Source organism: Argentina silus (genome assembly GCF_951799395.1).
Source record: "Argentina silus genome assembly, chromosome: 4".
NCBI lineage: Eukaryota > Metazoa > Chordata > Actinopteri > Argentiniformes > Argentinidae > Argentina > Argentina silus.
Window position 1 is genome coordinate 5,842,745 of NC_139658.1, and position 19,608 is coordinate 5,862,352.

The window sequence follows — 19,608 nt, forward strand, 5'->3', positions numbered from 1 at the left end:
ACCAACTGCACCAGGACCCAGGAAAAACCAAAGCCCTTCAGACCATCATAGAGATGAAGGTAATATCTCTGACTCCATCGCTCAGCCCAACCCAACCATACAGTTACAGCATGGATTCTTTACTTGTTCTGAAAAATATGATTTGCTGATATTTATTGTAATTCCATTCTATTATAGTCTGGGGATATTGTTCTATGCAAATCCTATTAAAGAAAATCTATATAATTATAATATATAAGTTATGTAAAACGTAGCCACATACTCCACCCCCTGGATAAAAATGTTAAGTTGTCTGTAGAGCCATGACATCACTTCCTAAAAATAAATCATGACCTCATGCCAGGCCTGACACACACCCCTCAGACTGTATTGGATTGGTGCTGAGCAAACCCCTGCGTCCCATAGCATGGTCACGTGACTCAGGGGCTCCTGAGTCCTCTGTATTTGCATACAGAGCAAAGGAAGGCCCAACCCCTTCACTGTGTAGGAACTCCCTGCTCCTCTGTCCTCCACAGCCATGTTGATGCTGATGGCAGCATGAGTAATCATCCCTTCCTCCCTCCCTCCCTCCCTCCCTCCCTCACTCACTCACTCACTCACTCACTCACTCACTCACTCACTCACTCACTCACTCACTCACTCCCTCCCTCCCTCACCAGGGAGAACACAGCCTGCTTGCCTGCCTGCCTGCTACCATGGAAACAGGTGTGGTTGTTTATGATAGCAAGCCAGAATGAAAGAGAGAGAGAAAGAGAGAGGCAGGCAGCAAGAGAGAGAGAGAGAGAGAGAGAGAGAGAGAGAGAGAGAGTGAAAAGAGAGCAGTACATCCTCTGATCAGGCAGATGTACAGTAACAGTGAATTCATTTGGATGGCATAGCTGCATAGCATCGCTGGCCTGTTGATATACGGTATGTTGTTGTCTACGACTATGTTCTCTCGACAGTATTCTTAGTCTTGTTATTCGATGGAATAGATGCACTGACGAGGCACATGGACATGGCAGCACTCACACATTCATGTGAACCCCTTAGATCCAGGGCAAGCTGCTGTTGCTCATTGAGTCGAAGGTAGAGTTTCTTCAAAAGATCTCATGTTCCTCTGCAGTGGGTCTGGGTGACCCTTCTAAAGGTCTAGTTCAGAACCACAAGTTCACAAGTTCACAAGTAGTGTGAGGAATGAGAGAAGGAGAGAGACACATAAGAAGGGGATAGAGAGAGAGAGAGAGAGAGAGAGAGAGAGAGAGAGAGAGAGAGAGAGAGAGAGAGAGAGAGAGAGAGAGAAAGAGAGAGAGAGAGAGAGAGAGAGAGAGAGAGAGTGAAACGAGGTTCTTGCTCAGTGCTCTGCAGGAGTGGGAGATGGACCATGGCTAATCTTAAAGACGTTGTATTATTTATTTAAAAAACTGTGAAGCTAAAGCTGCACTCACAGTCGCAGTCCAGAGATTGATGTGCGAGCGACTACAGAGAAGCACGACTCTACCGCTTCCTCTACACGATTCTCACTGTTTGGGCTGATCTTTCTACTGTGCCGGATGTGTGCTCAATATTTCCAAATGGTAATGAATCCACTGAGAGGCTGTGAGGGACCCGTGGAGAAGGCTTCTGATTTTACCATCAGACACTGCAATCTCTCATCCTTACTAAGAAGCTAGCTATCAACCTCTCTCTCTCTCTCTCTCTCTCTCTCTCTCTCTCTCTCTCTCTCTCCTCTCGCATCGTGCAGAGGTGTTTTTAAAACACATTTGGAAATGTTCTACGGGATAGTGAAGTGTGCCTCGCCTCTATGTTTGTGTGCAGGACACCAAGATTGCGTCTCTAGAGCGCAACATTCGGGATCTGGAGGATGAGATCCAGATGCTGAAGGCAAACGGCTTACTGAACACTGAGGACCGGGAGGAGGAGATCAAACAGATGGAAGTCTACAAGAACCACTCCAAATTTATGAAGGCTAAGGTACACACACAAAGTATCTCTCTCTCTCTCTCTCTCTCTCTCTATCTATCTCTCATCTATCTATCTATCTATCTATCTATCTCTATCTCTCTATCTCTCTCTCACACATGCAGTCCAAGTTCAAAGTGAACTGACAGAGCTGACTGTCTGGCTGAAATGAGCTAGCTTTAGCACTAAATGAACTGGTGCGATCAACAAAGTGCTTATTTGGCAACTATCTGAGGATGCCTACAGTACTTGTTTGTGTTTGTTACTGATGCCTACCAGAGACAGTAGAAGGAGTAAGGCAAGATTCTTAAGAATAGCATTCGTACAACACCTCACACTATGAAGATCACTTCTAATGTCGCCAATATATTTATATCCCTCTTCAATGATTTATTCTATTACTGTTGGATCTATTTCAGTAAAGTCTGATTTCTTTGTGACTGGCTCATCAACTGTTGGAGTTCTGATGCACTACGTGCAGCTTTGATTCGCTGTGCCACGTTGCTCAGTATCTGGTGTTCACACAGCCAGGGCTAGGCTCCCAGTCTGCCTCTCTCTCTGTGGTTTCTGATCATGCCTAGGTGCATGTTGTCCCAAGGGCATGAAGCCTCTCTGTAGCTTTGTCTGTGTGTTTACATCTTACTCTGCAAATTACCCAGTGAGGCTGAAACCGGCGGGAGTTTTGTTGTTTTATTTTTAGAACAGTTTTCATCAATCATAGATGTGGTGATGTATAATATATGATGAATGCAGGGGAGTCGGTCCTAAATGCATCTTTAATGAGAGGAGAGCCTGGCTGTGTAACAGTGGGAAGCTTTACTGAATGACCCTCTGTTACACTGAGAGTGTCTTTTATTCCAATGTCCATTGCACAAATGCACAGAGTACACCTTTACATAAGCAGCAAAGCCTTTACATAGCCTTTCCTGTACACAAGCAGACACACATAGTATACTCTCTCTCTCTCTCTCTCTCTCTCTCTCACACACACACACACACACACACACACACACACACACCTGCACAAATATCTCTGTCCCGATGCCCATCATTCAGTATGAGTATGTGATATTCCCTGTTGCATATATGTGTCCGCAGATAGACCAGCTAAAGCAGGAGCTGTCTAAGAAGGAGTCAGAGCTGCTTGCCCTGCAGACCAAGCTGGAGACCCTGAATAACCAGAATTCAGACTGTAAACAGCACATAGAGGTGCTCAAAGAGTCCCTTACTGCCAAGGAGCAACGCGCTGCCATCCTGCAGACAGAGGTACATCACACACACACACACACACACACACACACACACACACACACACACACACACACACACACACACACACACACACACACACACATCCAAGCACATGAAATTGCACACTCACACCATCAGATGCATAGAAGCTCCTGGTGGTCATTGATACACTCACTTCCCTCCATGTGGAACCACATCAAGTGTCCACCCCTGCCCCCTGTGTGCTGTGTTGTATCTCAGGTGGATGCTCTGCGTCTGCGTCTGGAGGAGAAGGAGTCCTTCCTCAATAAGAAGACCAAGCAGCTGCAGGACCTGACTGAGGAGAAGGGCACCCTGGCTGGGGAGATCAGGGACATGAAGGACATGCTGGAGGTCAAGGAGAGGAAGATCAATGTCCTGCAAAAGAAGGTTGGCAGTGTTAAAAGACAACATTAGGGGGAAACACTGCAACAAGTCGTCTATCTACGATGAAGGGTTTCAAGATAGTCATATTTCATAGTCTTATTTAATCAGAATAGTTACTTGGGGAAAATGAAGATATGATTTTACTCTGTATTTGATATAGCTCAGGTGTTTGGTTGAACTTTGAGCCCTGTACTGGCTGATCTCTCAGAATACAAATCAGAGCTGTTATCTCTGTCCATTAAGTGGTGAGAGTGTCTCTGTTTCTCTTAGGGAAGTGTCCATAGACAGACAAGGAGTAAGGAATTTCTGCTTCACTGACTGTAGTGTGTGCTATAAATACTCTAGTAGTGTTACTCTCTCTCTCACCCTGACCTCTCCTTCCCTCCCACCACTGTATACTGTACTCCCCCCCCTCTCTCTCTATCTATCTGTCATTGCACTCTCTCTCTCTGGATTTTTGATCTTCGATATTTTCTGTCTCTGTCTGTCGAGGATTCTTGTGTAATATCTGTGTGCTTCATCTCTCGATAGATCTCTGTCTCATTCTCTTGCTTATGTAACGCAACAGTGAGCTCATGTTAAATCTACCTGTGAAAATAGACAGTGTGTGTACTTCTTCAAACCGGCCATACAGACCTGTAACTTGATTCCAGATTTCAGACAGAATATGAATAATATAAATCAGACAGTAGTTATATGATGTATCTTCTGTTCAAACAAAAAAGTGTTGCTTTTCCTGAACCCCCAGCACAGTTCCTGGTTTGAGAGGAACTTCCATGCCAGCAGAGGCATTTCGTTCTCAGAAATCTAACACACACTCTGAACTTTCAATGCTTTTCCCCTTTTAACCTTATGTTAATTGGCTTTGGCTCTCTGTATCTCTCTCTCTCCCTCTTGCCTCCTCTCTCCTTCCACCTCTCCCTCTTTTCTTAGATTGAGAATCTGCAAGAGCAGTTGCGGGATAAGGACAAGCAGCTGGGGAACCTGAAGGACAGAGTAAAATCCCTGCAGACTGACTCCAGCAACACCGACACTGCCCTGGCCACCCTGGAGGAGGCGCTGTCTGAGAAGGTACAGCAGCAGACAGTAGTTCTCTTCACACAGTCTAATGAGTTTAGGTTGAAATGTGAAAGACACATGATTGATATAATTATTACCCCAGGGTGCTGTGTCTGCTAGCTAGCTTCCTTTCCCCTGAAGTCACACAGTAAAGTATGTTGGATTTGACTTGATCATTTTGTTGAGATGCTGTACAAAATCTAAAAAGGTTATTATGTGGCTCTGGCTCTGTTGTGATTTGGTTATGTGTTGAAGTGTTTTGGTATTTGTGTGTCTCTCTCAGGAGAGGATCATAGAGCGACTGAAGGATCAGAGGGAGAGGGAGGACAGGGAGAGGCTGGATGAGGTGGAGTCCTTTAGGAAGGAGAACAAGGACCTCAAGGAGAGGGTCAACACCCTGCAGGTGGAATTAACCGAGAAAGAGGTCAGTATGTGTTTGTGTGTTTGTGTGTGTGTGTGTGTGTGTGTGTGTGTGTGTGTGTGTGTGTGTGTGTGTGTGTGTGTGTGTATGTTTATTGTTTTGTTTGTATGCCTCTGTTCCATACGGTATGTGTTTGTGTCTATATTATACTGTATGTCTCTCATTCATAGTCCTCATTATGAGTTGCAGAGCTGCTTCCTCTGGCAATGACCCAGTTAGGCCTGCTCTCTTCTGTGCTGAATGGTCTGCGCTGGTTCTGACTGTCTGTCCTGCACTTCTCTGTACCCCTCCAGTCCAGTCTCATTGATCTGAAGGAGCATGCCTCATCGCTGGCCTCCTCTGGCCTCAAGAAGGACTCCAAGCTCAAGACCCTTGAAATTGCCATCGAGCAGAAGAAAGAGGAGTGTAGTAAGTTGGAGACGCAGTTGCAGAAGGTAGGTGTGCGCCACCGCGTACGACTTCACCTACAGTAGTGGCTTGGATTCACACACAGTACTCCCAGAGGCCTTTGGGTTTTGATTCTGATGTAACAGTTGTATAGTAAGAGGTCATTTTGCCTCATTATCTACCCTACTACAGCAGTCTGCTTACTGTGTCTTCAGTTGCTTTCTTATAATCAATTTGCAGTATGTCGAAAGTATATACCACTATGGCTGTTGAAGACTTTTGCTTTACCCTTAATCAAACCCATCTTGCAGGGATAGTCACATTAAACCACTTTACTTCAAAGCAAATGTAATAGATTCTGGAGAAATGATTCACTTGACAATTTTGGTTCAACATTGGTTGAGTGTGTTATTATCCCTGCTTGCTGCTGGGCTTGGATGTGTGTACATATGCCATCTGTCTCAGTGGATAACTCTCAAGCATTCTCTACTAATAAGCATGACTGATATCCCCGGTCCCTGCCAGCACACCCTTTTCACAATGCTGCTGCTATTGGCAGTTATAGGCACATTAATACGACAGCAACATTGTGAAAATGTCCAATCCCTCAATACAAATCCCTGCTTGACAAAAAAACGTTAATCAATTAAATCAATTAGTTTTGTCTATTCAAACTCTTATGATGTTAGATTGTGAAAATATGTATGTAACATAATGTGATCAACGGTATAACTGGGCACTATTGGACCTTTTGTACGTGGGAACTTATCTCTTGTACCTTACAGTAGTTGTACCACTGAGGGGAACAGAGATGTGCATTATTGTCCCTCTATTCCATGATCCATACTGTCTCCTCCCTCTGTTCCTCTGCAGTGGTCCTTGCTGTGTCCCTTTGAACATGGACAGTGTCACATGTGTGCTCTGTACTGATATTGTACTGCCGCTGCGTTGAACATGTAACATGTCTGTTCTACCCCGATCCTGCTGTTCCACTCTCCTCTGGCTAATGCTAAATGCTAACGCTACTCTCCGGGGTCTCCCTCCTCCCCTCGTCTCCCCCGTCTCCCCCCTCACCTCCGTTTGCAATGTAGCAAGCAGAGCAGCTGTTCAGTCAGATGAACAACCCTGTAAGTCCTTCTCCGGAGCGCTCTGTGGCACATATTGAAAGCATGAGGACACCCTCCACTCTAGAAATCTTGCAACATGATAGCTAGTGGGTGATTATAACACCAAAGTCACATCAGAGGTTTTCTCTCACCTATATGCATGTTGACCGCTGCACTGTATTCATCTAATTTGAGTTTCACACTACCCATAGAATATGATTAAAGTAGAATAACTTCTTTGTTTTAGAAAACAAAGTTTGAGTTTGATTCTTAGCCTGGATGTTCAGGATGAGCACAGTGTAAAAGTAGCATCATAACACCCCCGCTCCATTTGATGACAGTTCTGTATGTGTTTGTATTAATAGTGCATTTCATGGATTGGCCTTTGAATTCTTTGTGAGAAAAAAATAAAGTGTATTACTGTATACTGCATGGTTTACAGAATACTGTGTTTTAGAATAATAATTAATTGCATTTATAGAGTGTGTCTAAACACCCAAAGCACTCACATTGTAGAGAACTCACACCATCAAAACCAATGTGTAGACATACTTGGCTGATGCCACGGCAGCCATTATGCGTTTTAGTGTTTTTTACACGTTTTGAGTGATTCTTACAAAGCCTTGATGAAGTCATACTGTAGATATAAAGTCATTGATGAATGGAACCATGATATCATATTGTTTACATAAAGCACCTACATTTTGACTTATGACAAACTATGAAAATAGAGATACAGGTAATACTGATAACTGTCATCAGTCGAGGTCTCTATCAAAAGGGTCAATGAAGAATATATTCTAATACTACATCTACCCAAATGTAAGCATTAGATTTCCCCCAAAATGCTCACTGTACTCCTCATGCTTGAAATATGTCACTTACTGTCAGCTATGGACTGATCTGATTTGAATCGTCTGACTCTACTGTATCTATGTTCCCCATAATGGGGAAGGCATTGCAAAGACTTTACAGCGGTGTTGGGTTTGCATGATGTGGTCCTCCTTATTGCATGTTTTCATTTTTTGTCACAGTTTGCTGCGCTTCACTGCCTACATGTTTGTAAGTGGTTGATACTGTCTAGGTAAGATACTACTAGTGATGGTCTGTGTGTCTGTGTCTCTTGTTTGCTCTGTAGCTCATGCTCCTGTGCGGTCTGTTCTGCTGTGTGTTGACGTTGTTGTGTGTTGTCTCTGGGGTGTAACTCTTATTTGTTATGTATATTTGATAAGGGTTTTAAGCTTCTGGCTGTTGTTATATAATCAAAGCAATCCTCAGTGACTTACACTTTGTTCTGATAATGAGGTAATATAATAGTTACTGTTCATGTAGCTACTTTCCAATGGGATATGAGATGAGACTGAATCTGACTGTACTGTCAGCCTGTGAGATACTCAGGTAAATAAAGAGTAGGGGGAAAATCGCTCTCACACACACACACACACACAGTGTTCCAAACCTCTGTGGTAGTCCCAGAGGGATGTTTAATAGGCCTGAATAACAATTCTGTTCAACCTAATGAGCCAGCACCAGTAATGATGCCCCTGTCCACAATACTTTATTCACACTGAGAGAGAGGAGAGCAGCTCATAGACACTTACTTATTGTGAAGCTTTTATGTTATTTTCCATCTCTCCTTGCTTGTCTGTGTTTATCTATGCTGTGTGTGTGTGTGTGTGTGTGTGTGTGTGTGTGTGTGTGTGTGTGTGTGTGTGTGTGTGTGTGTGTGTGTGTCCTGTGTTGTCATGCAGAAGGCCCATGAGGTGGAGCAGGTTCCAGGCTCGAGGGGGAACCCGGAGTATGTGGACCGAGTCAAGCTGCTTGAGAAAGAAGTGTCCTACTACAAGGAGGAGTCTGGGAAGGCACAGACAGAAGTGGAGAGACTCCTGGACATTCTGCGAGAGGTGGAGACAGAGAAGAACGACAAGGACAAAAAGATTGCTGAGCTGGAAAGGTAACTAAGTGGCCATCTTTCCTCATTTCTTTGTAAACTGTACTGTAAGTGCTTTGACAGATGAAGTGTATACAGGTGAGACAGTTATTCTACGCTCATTTAGAAGTTCATTATAATCAAGTGGTGTTTTAAATTATTTGAATATATTGAAAATGTTGCTGGCAGTAGCTTTAATGGTGAACATTCCTCTAGTTGTTATAGACGAGCATTCTCAAATGCTCATTATAAAGCTGCATCAATGGCCTTCAGTATAAGCCAAATATGTTTTTCAGCTGTCATTGTCTCTCTCAGCCTTTTGGCTCTAATTCAATCAGTTCCAGATACAGTCGTGGGTTTCCAGGATAACACAAACACATTATTCTTCTTGAGAAATGTTTCTCAAGCCCACTAATGGGGCGTCTTGATAAAGATCTCTGACTGAGGTCTGTGGTTGGAGCTCTGAGAGAAGTTCAGCTTCTCACCCATGAGCAACAAAGGCCATCGGCTTTGTATGACATGGCACTGGATGTGCAGTGTCGTCTCCACAGGTCCCTGTGTTGTCCACCTCGTTGATTGATTTCAATATGTGTGTCTGTTTCTCTGCAAAGTGAGCGCTTCTGTGTGCTCTTGTATGATTCATGTAGTCTCTCATTCTCTTGTTGTTGTTTATGTATCGTGTGATGTCATGTTAGTCTGTGAGTGTGCTGTGGTGCTCCGATGCCATCCATGCCCTCGTATGGTATGCCCCCTGGCCTGGTGGCACCTGTAATGATGGCATTGGTGTCTCCAAGAAAAAATAGGCAGGATCTCTGTATAAAATACTGTGACAGTGCACATTGGCCTTTGCTCTTGGAGACATGCTACCCCAAATACTGATTCTGTTGTACTTGAAGTTAATAGAGAGATATAATAAGACATGTTTTATATATAGACTGGAGCAATGCAATGAGATAGGAATAGCGTGTGCCACAAGTCTAAAAAGTGTCTGTTATTTCTGAATTTGATATTTTTGCTGTCATTAGCAGTAAACCCAAGTGGAAAGGTAGATACTGTAGTCTGGCCATACACCAGAGATGAGCCAAGCAGCATGAGCTCCACACGTGAGCACCCCTCGGCAGTGATACAGTACCATTAGGGTCATGTGTGTCTTGCTGTGACTGTCAGTGGCGTTTGATTAACTGAGTGTTTCTGTCCTTCTTTACCATCTTTACCCACTTTTGTCTGTCCTACCCCCTTTTTATTTACCTTTTCATGCCCATCTGTTCCTGTTCTCCTTTCTCTCCACTCCAATCTTCTTACCTTCAACCCTGGCCATGTACCGCCCATCTCACCTAACCTTTCCTAATACTTTCTTTCTTTTATTTGATCTCTCTTTTCATTTCCTTACCACTTTTTCTACCTCTTCCTTTTTTTCCTTCACCTCTCCCTCTCATGCCCCTGCCCTCAGCCCCCCTCTCCCTGCCCCTCGCCCCGTCCCTCGTCCCGGTGGCAGAGCCCCCCCTGACCCGTCCCCCCCTGTGTCCGCTGCTCCCCAGCAGATAGGGGGCATGGTGTGGGATTTCCTGGGAAAGTGAGTGCTCTGCCCTGGCACTTCAGCTCGGCTGTGTGGTTTAAGTCTGCAACTGCGCCTGCAACTGCATCTGGTCTCATCTGTGTGCCTGGGTCTGCCTGCTTTCTGAGGATCCACAGATCTTTATATCTAATTGACACTACTCTCATCGTTAATATGTTTTGCAAGCCATTTTCCCATCCAGATTATATAAAGATCACTGGATCTGTGAACCTTCTTGTTTCTTTCTTGTACGTGTGTGTGTGTGTGTGTGTGTGTGTGTGTGTGTGTGTGTGTGTGTGTGTGTGTGTGTGTGTGTGCACGCATGTGTGCACGTGTGTATTGTTTGTGAGTCTGGGTGCATCTATGTTGCATGTGTTTGCATCTTTGTGTGCATGTGTCTGCATTTAGCCTGCTTCTCCACCTGTATCATAGCCTTTATGAATCAGTAAGTAATGTGACAATGGAAAATTGAAAACAAGGAATGTGACATATGACAGAATAATTTTCTATGTATCACAAATCATATATAGTAGCATGTATAATTAAGGATATACTGTATCAATACTGAACTTGTCCATATGTTCAAAAACATACCTTACATGCATTTGATTGTAAGCCTACATATAAAAGTAGGAAGAGGAAGTCACAGTATATTTCTAATATATGTCTGTTAGGACATATACAGTATGTGATATGTATTCCTTTCATTTCCTAGTAGATTTTCCATCCAATGTGGTAGTCTGTGCCCTGTTCACTCCCTGTGGCATGATGCAATGGAGTTAGATATACAGTAAAGCACACCAAGGCTCCTTGATTTTGTTTAAGGTCATACCTGTAGTTGAAAGCGTCAACCTGAGTCATTTTATACATTTTAAAAGACCTGGTCTCTACAATATTTGTACATAAAGCCAATTTTAGATATTAAACAACTGCAAGTCATCTTCAGAAAGCATTCATTGTTTTGTCCCAAAAGTATTTTTTATGTCTTCCCCCTCAATACTGGGGGGGAAGACATAGGGGAGGACACTTAGCCCAGGATTGTCCATGGGTTTTTTGCATTAACTCAAGAGATACTTGGTGTGATTTTACTCCTGTTTTGCTGTCCTCTCACTCATCTCAACAGATTACACCACCATAGGCTCTGTAGCAAACTCACATAATGCACCACACACATAACACACACTCATCCCACACACTCACTCGCACATAGACCTACTGCTCACATGCTGTACTGTACACTTGTTGCACACCACACACACACACACACACACACACACACACACACACACACACACACACACACGCACACACACACACACACACACACACACACACACACTCACACACACAATCTTCTCTGTCTTTTGTGTTTTGGCTGTTTGTTGTAGCTTATGTAGGAAGGTCCTGTCCTTAGAGCTGAGTCCTTCTCCTGCCGTGAGCACGCTTCCCCTTCTCATTCCAGCCACCCATCTGCCCGCCTCACCCTCACCCTCACCCACCTCAGCTCCTCAAACCCCCACCCCCTCCTCTAATACTTCCACCCACCTACTCCCAGGGACTCCTCCTCTCTCCTCTACAGTGCCTCCCTCCCTTGTACCTCCTCTTCCCTGCAGCCCTCCCTCCCCTCCCCTATCCCCCCCTCCCTGCCCTGCCCTGCCCAGCTTGCTGTGCCAGATGTAAAGGGCAGCGCTCAGCCTAGTGGCCTGCATGACTAGAGCTGCTGTGCTCCAGGTCCACACGTGCTCAGTGAGTGAGGAGCTTTAGTAGGTACTGTAGGGTCTGGACTGAATCCACAGAGTTTGGTCCTGAGGTGTGTCAGTTGGTCCCTCTGTCTCATGCCCTTGGCTCCTATGATTGGTTCCCTTGCTGCCTCGCTCCCTTGCCCTGTTGTCCACTGGGTCTACCTTGCTGTCCAGCTAGCTCTCTTGACTTCTCCTCATGGCTTCTCCTCGCTCGTTTCCCCCCTGTCCCCGTCCCCTGCTGGTGTCTAAATGTCTGACTGCATGCCTGCACACTCTGCAGCTAATCCACATGGTTCCATCATTTCAGAGGAGAAGGTGCATCCTGAATTAGCTGAGTCAGACTGCTTCATCTGGCAGTGACTGTCACAGGTGGCTTTGGTCTCCCCCTATCTGTCACTGAATACACTGGGTCCTTTGTTGTCCAACCTTTCTGTTGAGGTTCTAATGTTTCTATGGTTTTACTCTTTCCTCCTTCTCGTCTTGTTTCCTGTATCTGCTGCTGCTTCCTCTTGTCCTGCCATTCCTCCTCCTCCTCCTCCTCCTCCTCCTCCTCCTCCTCTTCCTCTTCCACTCCCTCTCCTCCGCCTGCAGCCTAGCTCCCAGGTGAGTAACGGCCCTTTTGGCATGACCCCCCCACCTCCATCCGTCACCTGACAGATGCAACCCCCCCCCCATTCTAACTCTGGTGCCTAAACCTGTGAGTCATTTCAGAGATATCTTATCACATCTGTACACTGTATGTCTCCTGAATGTTTCTCATTTAATAGTAATTTACAGTATGTCTAATATAACATGTTGTGTATGTTGTATGTAGTTCATGTGTGTCTGTGTATGTTTCTAATAAGTCTAACACATGTTGGTGTCTCATATTTACCCTGTTTTACACGTCTCATACAGTTTACTGTATGTGTTGTCTTTACTGAGTAAAAAAGTCTTACAGTAGCTGCTGTATCAGTAATCTCTCAAAAGTGGTTTGCCCAACCAGCTCAGGATAATTTGGTAGTTTTGTGAGTGGTAGATGATTGGAGAGGTTTGAACTCCTCTGTGGTTTTACAGGCAAGCCAAGGACCAACCTAAAAAAGGTCAAAACCTCAAACTGGGCCCTCAGGGGGACAAGAAAGGCAGTGGTCAGATCCTGCAGGACCCTCGCAAGGACAACTCTATGGACGGTGGCCAGCATATAAAAGTGTGTATTGTTGTGTGTGTGTGTGTGTGTGTGTGTGTGTGTGTGTGTGTGTGTGTGTGTGTGCGTGTGCGTGTGTGTGTGTTTGTGCATGCATGCTGTTAACTGTCTACTTCCTATAGTTTCCCCTGCTTTTTATCTACAAACCATAAATGACTCACAACGGAACATATAGTTCCAACAAGCGTCTATAGTTAACGACAGCTCTATTCTTATATGAGTGCCAGTTGGTGTGGTCGCAGAAATTTTATTTATGGATGAGGACAATTTATCCAAAGGCAATATTTAAAAAGGAGGCAAGACTAACCATTTAGATGGAAAGCCCCCTGAGATACCCATTTTATACCTATCCCCCGGCCTGAACTTCTCCTGGAGCTCCTCCTGGAACCCCTTTAACTTATCAGACTTCTTTCTCCTTCTTCACACCACCTTTGGGCACATCTTCCCCTCATTCTGCCTTAGCTGGAAAGTACCTTAGAAACCACAAGTTACTCTTTCTCTCTCTCCCTTTCAAACTTGATTATATTTCAACATCAATCCTTAAACATGTATTTCAACAGCAATCATTAACCATATTAAACACCTTTCATCATTAATCAACCATGAGTTACACTTGATGTAATTAGTTACACTTGATGTAATTTCATTAGTTACATTTGAATAGTTATTAGATATTTGTTGTTATATCATTAGGTATTCAGTATATCTTATTGGTCACATTCAATTATATTTCAGAACATCATTACTCCACGCAGACTCGCCTGGAACCACCCAGGTGGCGTTGCAGGTTGAGGGAGGTCCATATGTTTAGACAGCGTGTGTGCCTGACAGACAGACAGCGCTGGAGAGTGTAACCCCCATCTTTTTGTGTGTCAGTTGGAGGAGATGATGAACACTCTGGAGAGGACCAGGCAGGAGCTGGACGCAACCAAGCAGCGCCTCTCCTCTACCCAGCAGTCCTTGCAGGAGAGGGACGGCCATCTGACCAACATGAGACAGGAGCGTAGGAAACAGCTGGAGGAGATCCTGGAGATGAAGTAAGTCAAGTCATAACTTCACCCTCTATTGTTCATACATGTACACATGCTTATCAACAACACAACTTCCAGATACTGCGCATACTCAAAACCCGATTGTGGACTTTCACTTGAATAGCCGTAATGAGATAACCTAATAGTTTCTTCAACTGTGTTGTTTTTCTTGGCTGGGCTAACTGTTGTCCTGTCTCCCAGACAACAGGCCTTGCTGGCAGCCATCAGTGAGAAGGACGCTAACATCGCTCTGCTGGAACTGTCTGCCTCCAACAAGAAGAAGACCCAGGAGGAGGTGCTGGCTCTGAAGAGGGAGAAGGACAGACTGATGCACCAGCTCAAACAGCAGGTCAGGAGTATGGAACACAACTCAGTAAGACATTAAAACTACTGTAGATGCTAATCTGTCCTACTGACTCACTCTCCTCTCTCTCAATACATTTGAGTAATACGTTGAGTAATGAATAATGTCTGTTGAATTTTCACACCCACCATTTTCTCTTTTGTTCCACAGACACAGAGCAGGATGAAGCTGATCACTGACAACTATGAAGATGATCACTATCATCCTCATCAGCCCCATCAGCCCCACCATCCCCAACCCCAGCCCCCTCACGCCCAGCCTCAACCCCAACCCCAGTATCCCCACCCTCCCCATCCCCAGCAACCCCCTTACCCCCATGCCCCACACCCACAACCTCCCCAACAACTCCCTCACCCACAGCAGCCTCAACCTCAGTACCCCCACCCCCCTCACCCACAGCACCCCCAGCACCCTCAACCCCCTCCCCAGCACCAACACCCTCCACGGCCCCAACAGCCTCAGCACCAACAGCCCCAGCACCCCCACCCACAACACCCTCACCCCCAGCACCCTCACGGGCCACCCCCACAGCAGCACCCCCACCCACAGCACCCTCACGCCCCCCCTCAGCAAGCTCCACACCCCCAGCACCCCCACCCTCAACACCCCCACCACCCTCCACATGCCCCTCAACATTCTCAGCACCCACGCCACCCACCCCCCCACCACCGTGGAGGGCCTGCCCGAGGACCCCCCCACGCCGGCCACCGCCCCTCCCAAGACCAGGTCAGACCTCCCTCTCTCACTCTGGTTATCATCACCCACTCTCAGGCATTTGTTCCTAATAGCAAATAGTGCACTATCTTACCCAGAGCTTTATTCTCTGATTTATCATTAACTGCATTGCCATGTGTGACGGGAGCACTTTCAACCTTTGACAGATAGACACACCATTCATTTCTGAATTCAAGCTGAACACTGTCAAACTACTGTATGTGGAACGGGTATTGAGAACAAACAACCTTCAACCAGGTTGAAATGATCTTGACTAACATTGATTTCCTATTTAAGTTTATTGCTATTCTGAGTCTTTGCTTTTCTCTGTCACTCCCTTGTCACTCTACCCATGACATGCTGTCAGATAATGTCTTTTGACCTTCACTAACTCAAGTAACCCTTTCTACTCCCTTCACTTCATGCTAACCTTTTCTGCTGGCCTATAACATTGGCACCAATAGGATGACGAGGAGGGCATTTGGGCATAATCGTTTCCATGACAACCAAAACTCTGATGTTGTTCTGAGGGGTGAGACCTTCTCGCTTGATGTTTCTCTTCTGCTCTCTCCCTGTGACAGGAGTGTTGTGTTCTTTATTTCTTACCCCCCTCTCTCTCTTCTATTCATAGATGATTCAGTCACTTTTGGAGGGGCACAGCAATGATATGATGCTGAAACACATTGACTACCTGACCAAACCTTTGTTATCACCACACAATCTGTACTTAACTTTGGGGCCTTTATTTTTACTGAAGAAGATGAGGGAGAGAGGAGAATCAGGTGGGAGGTCCAGGCGAGGAGACTGACAGCTGAGCAGGTACAACTCTAATCAGATCCTCAAGAGAGATCTCTAATGGCCCATAGCACAATGTATGTGTGGAGTATTACTGTACATCGAATAATGTTTCAAATCGAATAAGATTTTGCTCCGTAGTGTAAATACGGCACACTAATACAGTCAAGAGTCAACAACACTTGTAATGAATTATGCATTGCCTTACCTATTGTAGTCAGTCGTATATTGTTAACTATTGTTAGATGATATTTGTATGTGTTTGTATTCATAATTGCATTCTGTCTGATTGTACTGCTTTTGTGCTTTTATAGATGACTGAGGAGCCATCATAGGAAGAGGGGAAGATGCAGCATTTACCTCCTTCCTGCTCTGTAGAAACCCAGCAGAACACATACATCAGCTAACTCTAAGTCTGGGTTGAGTAGGATGGAAACCCCTACAGAGAGACAGATGTGCATCCTCAGACAGACTGTGGGTTGGACAGATACCCCTTCAGACAGACAGACAGACAGACAGACATATCAGCTCCCTGGTCGTGATCACAGCCCAGCTCCACTCTGGCTCAGAGGTCACACTGCTGAGCTCACCTGTCTGTCACCTGCTGACCCTGCCTGTCCCCACTCCCCACCCCACTCTCCTCACTGGCTCTGTCATCTCTGCTCACCCACCTGGCTGATATCGACTGACTGGCTCCACCCTGCTCACCTGGTTTGCTCCCCCATACCTTATGGCTGACTGTTTCAGCTTCACGCACATAACAGTATTTTTTTTTTACCACAGTCCTGGCTCTGATTAGTTAACCTGCCTGGCTCAGCCCTGTTTACCTGGTTTGCCCCTCCCTGCTGACCCACCTGACTAGCTCCCCTGCCTGGCTCCACCGTACTCACAATCTTGGCTTTGCACGGCTGCCTCACAGTTCTTCTTTCATTCATCTGTTCATTTATTTCTGTTTAAGAGATACCCTGCTCTCCTCCCATATATTTTATCAAGTGCCATACAGTTACAGCTTTTACATTTGCATATGAGTTTAGAGCTATCCTCTTGGGGCAAGCTTCTTTACAGTGTCTATTAAAGCCTTCATTTTTTCTTTTTTCAAATACCTCTGTCGAGCGTGTTCTAGCTGTACTACTTAACTGAGTGCTTTATGTTGAGGTGTTAGTGTGTCAGACATGTAAGAGCTCTTACCTGACCAATAGGCAGCCACTGGCCTCGGCTCTAGCACTAAAGGTTCCTTTAGGTGGTCAATGTGCTGTTTGGCATGGCCTTATGGGTAGGGCCCTGTTCTGGGGGTTGTGTGGGGCCTTTTTGCTGAGGCTTCCATCTGTATTTCTCTTCATATTACCTCAGTTGATAATCAGAAGCAGTCAGAACTCCAATCTATGCAGATGTGAATGCAGCTTTTTCCAGTCAGGAGTCAAGAGCACCAATCAAAAAGCTTTTAGATGTATCAAGCAGTAACAAATCAGAAAGGTCCAAACGTGCATAACCAGACTACTTGATTCTAAGAGTATGCACCTATGCACCTCCTCCCCTGTTGCAGGGATATTTCTAATGGTGCTTCCACTGGTGCTCAATGGAGTCTGAGGTCATGTCATCGAATAGGGAGTTGATCCAAACCTGGCTTGTGCATGAACAACTGTCAAAGACTGCATTGTACATATGATCAGGTGGAGGGGCTTTCAATATGGTCATTTTTACTTTAAGACCTACAGGGAAAGATATTTTATTCTTAGGCTAAATTACATTATAAATACCATTATAGAATATGAAATGGTCTTCGATAAATGTTTTCGATTACAGGTCTAATACCACATACAGTAATGGACACACCCAGGTTTATGAGATTTCCTGCCATACATTTTTAGCCCTCTATCCCCTTCGCCATCTCTCTTCTTCTCATCTGTGTTCTTTTCCTTCAGCAGTCTGTGATAACCCAAACCCAAACCTAGTGACCTGTTTTGTCCTTCTCAACAAGGTGGCCTGTGCCTCGTTAAAATTGTATCCATATTTTATATATATTGTATCCATATTATATATATATATATATATATATATATATATATATATATATATACACACACACACATATATACATATATATATATACATATATATATACATATATATATATATATATATATATATATATATATATATATAAAGAGATCTATAGAGTGTGTCTATTTGTGGTCAGAATATTGTGTCAGAAAAAAATATAGAGAAAAAAACATGTTTTGTTTTGTTTTTCAAACTGGTTTGAGGGAAGAGAAACCCCTTACTCAGTGTGTTGAGTGACTTTCCTTTCCTGTTTTGAGAAACAAAAAGAAGTGAGAAAACCGCAACAGCAAGCTACACTCCCTCCCTGACTCTCCGCAAGTCCAGCTTGCCTGGCATACGAAACACAGTTCAAGGGAAAGGAGAGACAAGACTATTCCAATCTGATTTAGAAGAGCAAAAATTACAGTCCTGTTGCAGCGTGAGAAATCGTTTTTGAGACTCATACACACACTGAGGCCACATGGCCACCGTTGGGTTAGAGTAGGACCTGAGTCTGCAATGAGACATCCTTCTATTTTTGCAGCTCACTTAAGTAGCAATGAGATTATTTCTGCAGCATAGCGGAGAGAAACTTGCACTTGTGAGTGAGGACTATCATTAACATTGTTAAAGTGGAGGTTTGAGTGACTCCGTTGTGGATGCATTGTTCAGTCTCTATTTTGTGTGTTTGTTTTCGTCGTCGTCGTTGTACCCAGAAGTGGTGACATTCGTGACCGTGACAGTTGAGTGTTTAGTATACACATATACTTATAGTGGCAAAACAAATCAGACTGTTACTGCCCAACCTCCCCTCCATCCCCCCATGGTGCCTGTGTGTTTCTTCCTCGTAGCATATGTTGTGACTGTTGTAGATAAGTGTCCCATCTTCGATCAAATCCAGACAAAGTTGATCCATACCTCGTCTTCTCTGTGTCTGCTTCACAGTTTACTAGAGACTCACATGTCCTCTCATTGACCAAGGATCACCTGTTCCCATTAAGACGTTGTGTGGTGTGTGTATTAACAAATGTCCGAAATTGGTCATGATTTGAAGAAGGAAGACAATGCAGGCAGACGGAGGAGTGAAAAACCTCTCACTTTACCATCAGGGGGATGGATTTTGAATCCTCCATTTTCAGGTCCTTTACTACTGAATACTTGAAGTAGGGGGTTCTCCTACCATGAAATAGCTGATATATATTATGTACATGGTAGAAAACATGGAACACCTAAATTGTGCCCATGCATGCAGATTTTTATGTAACGTGCCAACTGAGAATGATTACTTGTGGAGAGTCTCCTGTCCTCTATGCAGATGAGATCTCTATGTGCAATCAAGCAGTTATAGGAGGTATCAGAAGCAACAGGAAGAATTAAGTACACAAGAAGTGAACGGCCTATAGACTTACCAATAGCTATCAGAGGAGTTACAGTACACGCCTTCTGATTCTAATAGGAGTATGATACACCTAATAAAGGCATACAGATTAACTTTATTTGTTGTGTAAAATGTTGCATTTTGTTTATTGTATGATGTTGAAAATGCAAACCTTTGGATCAAACAAAACACTGTGACCAATGCCAGAAACATTTTTGTTTTACTTATTGTAACAATTGTGTTTTTACTTTTATATTAATTTTTTGGGATTTAAGTTGTCTTTATTTTTTCTATTGTTTCAGCTTA

The 19,608-nt window shown here is 44.5% G+C and overlaps 1 protein-coding gene across 1 annotated transcript in view; it reads left to right on the top strand.

Moving 5' to 3' along the window:
- erc2 (ELKS/RAB6-interacting/CAST family member 2) overlaps positions 1-15,580 on the top strand; it is a gene marked incomplete at both ends in the record, with an annotated part of 27,774 nt that extends 12,194 nt beyond the window's left edge. The window contains 16 exons of the mRNA XM_083669260.1: positions 1-59; positions 1,798-1,953; positions 3,040-3,207; positions 3,433-3,600; positions 4,531-4,668; positions 4,940-5,080; positions 5,371-5,511; positions 6,556-6,591; positions 8,322-8,524; positions 9,951-10,073; positions 12,389-12,400; positions 12,854-12,983; positions 13,857-14,017; positions 14,213-14,384; positions 14,526-15,101; positions 15,554-15,580. The exon at positions 1-59 is cut by the window's left edge and continues 16 nt beyond it. Coding sequence (XP_083525386.1) covers positions 1-59; positions 1,798-1,953; positions 3,040-3,207; positions 3,433-3,600; positions 4,531-4,668; positions 4,940-5,080; positions 5,371-5,511; positions 6,556-6,591; positions 8,322-8,524; positions 9,951-10,073; positions 12,389-12,400; positions 12,854-12,983; positions 13,857-14,017; positions 14,213-14,384; positions 14,526-15,101; positions 15,554-15,580 — 2,411 coding nt within the window. The remainder of the gene's footprint in view (positions 60-1,797; positions 1,954-3,039; positions 3,208-3,432; positions 3,601-4,530; positions 4,669-4,939; positions 5,081-5,370; positions 5,512-6,555; positions 6,592-8,321; positions 8,525-9,950; positions 10,074-12,388; positions 12,401-12,853; positions 12,984-13,856; positions 14,018-14,212; positions 14,385-14,525; positions 15,102-15,553) is intronic.
- Positions 15,581-19,608: the final 4,028 nt, after the last annotated feature.